General features: G+C 43.0%; 1 protein-coding gene across 1 annotated transcript in view; it reads left to right on the top strand.

Annotated features, from left to right (window-relative positions):
- The first annotated feature begins 404 nt into the window (after nucleotides 1-404).
- The window catches only part of LOC139656355 (ras-related protein Rab-26-like), a 100,749-nt gene continuing 94,896 nt past the window's right edge, over nucleotides 405-6,257 (top strand). The window contains 3 exon segments of the mRNA XM_071533905.1: nucleotides 405-449; nucleotides 452-595; nucleotides 3,555-3,665. Coding sequence (XP_071390006.1) covers nucleotides 405-449; nucleotides 452-595; nucleotides 3,555-3,665 — 300 coding nt within the window.

The raw sequence follows: 6,257 nt of genomic DNA, 5'->3' as shown, positions 1-6,257 counted from the left end.
AAGCGCACCGTTCAACAGCCATGCCTTCCTAGATACGCGCTCCCAACATCTCACTACAAGAGAGAGAGAGAGAGAGAGAGAGAGAGAGAGAGAGAGCTGTTTACAGTTTGGCAGCCAGTATCAGCTCCACTCCGCCAAGACAACAGCTGGAAACTCCTGCGCTTTCTATTTCTGAGTCTTCGCGGCCAATTTAATCAGCGAAACTGTTCACAATTGACGCTTTACGCACAGCTGCGGCACAGTCATGATTTTGACGCACAGGTGAAGTTCTTTCTCTCCGGCGTTTCTCGACCTGCTACTCAACAAGGAAAGTGTTGGATAGTAAAATAAAACGCACCTCGGTTGTTTCATTTACTTGCCCCTTTTTAATCTTAATTCCTCGGAGCTAAACTGTCCGGAGAGCCATGTCCAGGAAAAAGGCAGTGAAAGGCAAAGGAGGCGCCAAGAGCCCCCCAAGGCGTCGCCGTGCAGCGGCAGAGACGGCGGGCGGAGCGGGAAGGGTCTGGCCGCCGCTGCCGCTCCGTCCAGCGGCCTGGTTTATCCCAGCAGACCGTCCATCAGCAACAGCGGAGAGTTTTATGACATCGCTTTCAAGGTGAGCAGAGAGCCGGGAGCGTCCTGGTTTCCTCACATTCAGTCTTACTTTTCTACAAATTCTGAGACTGGAATCAATCAACCAATCAATCTTTTATTATCCCAGTTGGGAGATTTGTTGTGTATTCAGGTAAAAACAATTAACACATAGCTAAAAGAGACAGTAGACTAGGGGCTGATATCTAAAACACATGAAACATACATCGTGGTGACAATCTGTACATCGGTCACTTGTTAATTCAAAGTTCTACTGTAATTCCACTTGTTTCCAATTCAGGAACGAGTGTGAATGTCTTGGATCAATTCAAACAAACAGTCGCCGCACACTCAGCTCCGATGCTTACATTTAATTGGACAATAAAAAAAAAATCTTTCAAAGCGTTTCACAGCAGGCTGCCTTCATCAGCTTCTGTCTGACAGGACTCGCATCTTCTTACAGGAGGTTCAGTTACACAGGTGAGGCTGATTCAGCTCAGTGTGTTGAGAGGCACAGACTGACCTCAGGTCAGTAGAAGAGATCATCATAACGTGTTTCTCCTTCTGATGTCTCGGATCAATACAGAATAAGGCAGATCACTCCGCTGGTGCCAACAACTGACACTTGATTCACGGAAATTAGTGAAGCAGATTGATTTGCATGGAGAGGAGTGAAAAGATCTCTCTCCATTAGCATATTTAGGCTACTGTTAAAAAAAATGAATACAATTTTAATACTTGAAAGACTTGTTAAGATGGATCGTTTTTGCAGTGGTTGGAAGCGTATGCAGTCCAAATTATGGAGATGTGACTGAGCTGTGGAGTAGCTGTCTTTATGAATTAGCCTACGATACATATCATGATGGAAGAGCTTGATGGTAGCCTCCTCTGCATCATGGATTCCCAAAGCGGACCTCCAGGCGTCCTTGAGCGGGTTCAGGGTCCCAGACAAGGGAGGACTAATTTAATTTCACGATTATTTCACTGACAAGCGGGTAGCAGAATATTAAGAGAATGCATACGGATGAAGATTTTGTTCAGAAGTTTCTTTGTCCCCAGTGTGTAACTGCTCTCAGACGCGTTTCTCTACACAAAGCATCGCGCAGCGCTCCTGAAGTTTGGGAGTCCAGCTGCGTCTTCATCGGCCGCATGGCGCGCGCAGAGCGGCCGGCGGGAACATAAACTGCGCCGTGGTGTGCGCAACAGCCACAGTTATATATGACGTTAATTAACAGCCGCGCAGGAAGCCTTTTGTTTACCGGCAGTGGACAAAAGAAAGAAAGCATCCTACAATTCACCAGACACTTTCTCTTTTGTACTAACCAGCGACGTTTTCAGAATAGAATAGCTCCTTCAAATGATGATTGGTTCCCTCTTTTATAAGAGAGAACAATAGTAATCCCATAATAGATTTTAAAAGAATGCTGTAGCCTACAAATACCACATCAAAACTTTCAACTACCATCCAGCTACAGGTTATAGGTCAAAATATGATACAGGAATATCATAGGAGACAATAAAAATACCATAAAATATGATAAACTCACTATTGAGGTACACAGACACACTAAAGGTTCCTGTAGGGATATTATAGTATTTAATTAGTTAAGGCTGCCAATTTACAAGCCAAAACAAGACCAACTTTATTGATCCCTGTGGGGAGATTGGAGCGTTGCAGCAGCACACAGCAACAGCACACAACAATGAAATAGAATCTAATTAAGAATTGAGCACAAACGGTTATAATAACGCTTCCAATCATCTGCATTAAACATACGCAAACCAAAATGATCACCGTTTGGCTGGCAGCTGCTGTTAATTTCCCACCTGATTAACAGTAGCAACTGTTGCTATGACAGCCGTGCCAAAATACTCTCCGCTCAGTGCTGAAAGCCTCCACATCATACAACACACACACACACACACACACACACACACACACACACAGCCGTAACACTTCAGCCTCTTCACAAATCACTTCTCACTGCAAATCAAACACACTGAATCCCCATATCAGAGTCAACTGCTGCCAGTCAATCAAAGAAAGAAGGAGAATAGAATAGAATAGAATAGAATAGAATGTCTCTGCTACATACAGTTGATGGACACATAATAGACACCCAACAACTCATAAATGGGTGCAAAAGTGAACAATGAAAGAGATAGAGAGAGCTTTTGCAATATTGTTTGTTTTTAACTGTCATGCCAATAAAGCACATTGAATTGAAATTGAATTGAGAGAGAGAGAGAGAGAAAGGAAGGAAAGAAGGAAGGAAGGAAGGGAATAGAATGGCAAACAAAATAGACACCCAACAAAACATAACAGGTTCAAAAACTGGAAGGAAGAAAGGAAAGAGAAAGAAAGAAAGAAAGAAAGAAAGAAAGAAAGAAAAAGACATAAACATAACTCGTCCAAGAACTGATCAGAGAAAAAAAACAGTGATACCAGGTGAGAAAGGAGGGAAGGAAGGAAGGAAGGAAGGAAGGAAGGAAGGAAGGAAGGAAGGAAGGAAGGAAGGAAGGAAGGAAGGAAGGAAGGAAGGAAGGAAGATTCCAGGTTTCATCTTTCTGGATCCAGAGAGACTTCCCTCCTCTCTTCTCTCTGTCCCACAGCTCCATACAATCTGCTGTCTCCCTCTCAACTGAATGGAGATGCTTTGTTTCCTCTGTAGATGGGAGTCTGGAGTGTGTGTGTGTGTGTGTGTGTGTGTTGTGTGTGTGTGTGTGTGTGTGTGTGTGTGTGTTGTGTGTGTGTGTGTGTGTGTGTGTGTGTGTGAATTGTGTGTGTATTGTGTTGTGTTGTGTGGACTAAGCTCCTGTGTATTTGTGGATAAGAATGAATGTTTTCACCCGAGCTTCTTCCCTTCCTACCTGCAACGCCTTCCCCTAAAACACATACACACACACACACACACACACACACACACACACACACACACACACACACACACACACAAACACTCATAAGACTCTGTCTGTATCAGGTGATGCTGGTGGGGGATTCTGGCGTGGGGAAAACCTGTCTGCTGGTTCGCTTCAAAGACGGAGCCTTTCTAGCCGGGAGCTTCATCTCCACTGTGGGCATCGACTTTCGGGTGAGTGCGCACACACACACACACACACACACACACACACACACACACACACACACACACACACACACTCCTAGCCCCAAGTGTTCCATGGTTCAGCGTATTTGATGCCTTCGTTAAAGCTGCACTAGTCAACTTACTGTTTGAAGAATTTGAACTTCAATACCCAGAATTCCTGTGCAGTGAAACAGTGTTCATACCCGACCTCAGAATGTAATTTGGGCAAATAGGGAGAATCTACAGCATCTCAATTAGTGGGGATTGGACGCTCTTATCTGTTCCAGCCAGAATTTGTGATTTAGTCTGGTGAGATGGGTTTATTTTCATATAAAACTTACCATTTTCATATAAAACTCTACTGCTTTAATAGCCAAGCCCTGTGCCGGCTCCCTTCCAGGTTGATTGACTTCTTCTCTGGTTTTATCCACTGATGCTTGTCTCACCTGCTCAGTGTGTTTTAGTTTAAACCGAGTCTGCAAAACCAAATTCCTCACATGGGACAGAAGGCATTTGGATTGAATTAAACTAAATTGAAAAGGTAATGGGGTCATTTAAAGTTAGGTATTGATGGGCTAATCTTTTTTTTTTTTTTTTACTGCTAATGGTTAACCCATTTCCTGCCTATGGTGCCCTGGAGGTAATTTTAGACGGGGGGGTTGTTAAAACGAGCGGCACTCTAAGTGTCACAGCCTGGACTGAAACCAGTGACCCGATTCAGTCTCCTGCCGTCCCGCCGCCCCCCCCGAGCCACAGCGCTATAATTGGGAGAGTCAACATTGTGAAATCAGACGCCGCTGTTGGTCGAAAACCTTTCCCTCGCAGACATTCTCATCTCCGTTCTCAGCGTTTAGCCGATGCCGTCATGCAGAGTGACTTACAGTGAGTGCAGCAGCAGTGTAAGCTTAAATTCCTGGATGGTACAAGACACCAGTAGTAAAGAGTGCAAAGGTCAGAGCCATAACACCCAGGAAATAGATGTCAGAGATTAGAACGGTGGTTTGACAGAGAAGTGCTTTGCAACGCAATAAGAGTTGAAGGGAAAAGGTTATTTTTTTGATGCAGTTATGGAAGAAATTCTATTTAGCAGGAAAAAGCTCCTTTATTATTAGCGACTTGACTTTCTGAGATATAGAGACTTAGATTTTGGGAGTTTGGCCCGTTGGTCAACTTACTGGTGAGTAATGAGAACGCAGTGTCAAAAATGACACTGCGTTCAATTATTTTAGAGGCTACTTCACCCGAGTCAGTCACTCTCATAATTATAGGACCAGAGCCAGTGACACTGATGTGATAACCCAGAGTTTTAGGACATTGATAGGAAAAAGCACTTTTGCTTACTCTGGAGCTGTTAACTTGGAATGGTCTACCAGCGTCAATAAAAACCACAGAATCAAAACAACAGTTCAAATCGTCAGTAAAAAAATATTTTTTGGAAAAACTGGATAATCTGCATTTGTACACAGGTGTTTTTTTTTTCTCTAATATATGCATTGTTATGTAAAGTATGCATTGTTTATGTATTGTTCGTAAGAGGACCACAGTGGAATTAAGTCGTTGACTTTACTGTGACTTTACTTTATCCTCGATTGTTATTTAAATGTATGTGCTGGGCTTCATCTGGAGCGAAATGTGCATGTATTTATTTTAACTTTCAAAATAAATCCAATCCAATCCAACACAGACACCAAAATCATCGATGTGTTCCTGGTAAATCGTTGGCTCTGCTGCTCCATGCTAACACTTTAGCATACGCTGTGTTGAGTGACAGTAGGCGACTAGCGTCATCTCAAAAGTGAGGAAATGTGAACTTGTAGCAGCTCTACAGCTAAAAGGTAAGTAATCCTAAACGATATATGGCTAAGTCTGGAGGTTTTGTGCAGGTAATTGACAAAATATACTTGAAATATACAAAAATAACATTCTGTCCGATAGCATTCATCTTACTTTGTGATAATGCTAGTCGCCTACTATCACTCAACATAGTGTAGCTAAAGTGTTAGCATGAAGCACCAGAGTGATTGATCTACCAGGGACACATGGATGATTTTGGTGTCTATGTTCTCATCACTTAACAGGTCAGTTGACCAAAGGGCCAAACTCCCAAAAACTTGGTGTGTAATCCTTTAGCGCAGACAGCTGGTGGGCTGCTCACCCACATAGCTGAAGGGATTTAATGAATTCTTACCAGCAGAGTTGAAGCTCACAGCATGCAGAGTGCAGTGGAGCTCAACTCAACTTTATTTCTTGCTTTCTTTCTAACTCAGCACTTGGATCGGAGTGAAGAAGTTTTTTTTCTTTTTTTTTTTTTCTTTTTTTACGTGTTCAGCTTACCCATTCAGTATTTCCTTGCTTCTTCAAATAGTTGGTGCCAATCCATCACTTTGCCTCAGTGTTTCGCTCAGAGTCAAAATGCTTATACAAATAAGATGGATGACTTGCTGCGGTGGATATGTCAAGAAAACACTCATTTTTAACAAAACTGTCACTTACTGCTGGCAGATGTTTACTCCAGCTGCAGGGCAGAGGTGTAGGAAGTAGTTTACAGCTTATCAATTCAGTTGCTTCCTGTTTGCTTCCAGTTGGTGCAGATCCATC

This window comes from Centroberyx affinis, unplaced genomic scaffold (genome assembly GCF_046629955.1).
Source record: "Centroberyx affinis isolate AG114_WGS23_722 - 3 ecotype Tasmania unplaced genomic scaffold, CSIRO-AGI_Caff_v1 ptg002455l_1, whole genome shotgun sequence".
NCBI classification, from domain to species: Eukaryota; Metazoa; Chordata; class Actinopteri; order Beryciformes; family Berycidae; genus Centroberyx; species Centroberyx affinis.
Note: the sequence above shows the minus strand (reverse complement) of the source record. Positions and strands in the feature narration are given on the sequence as shown.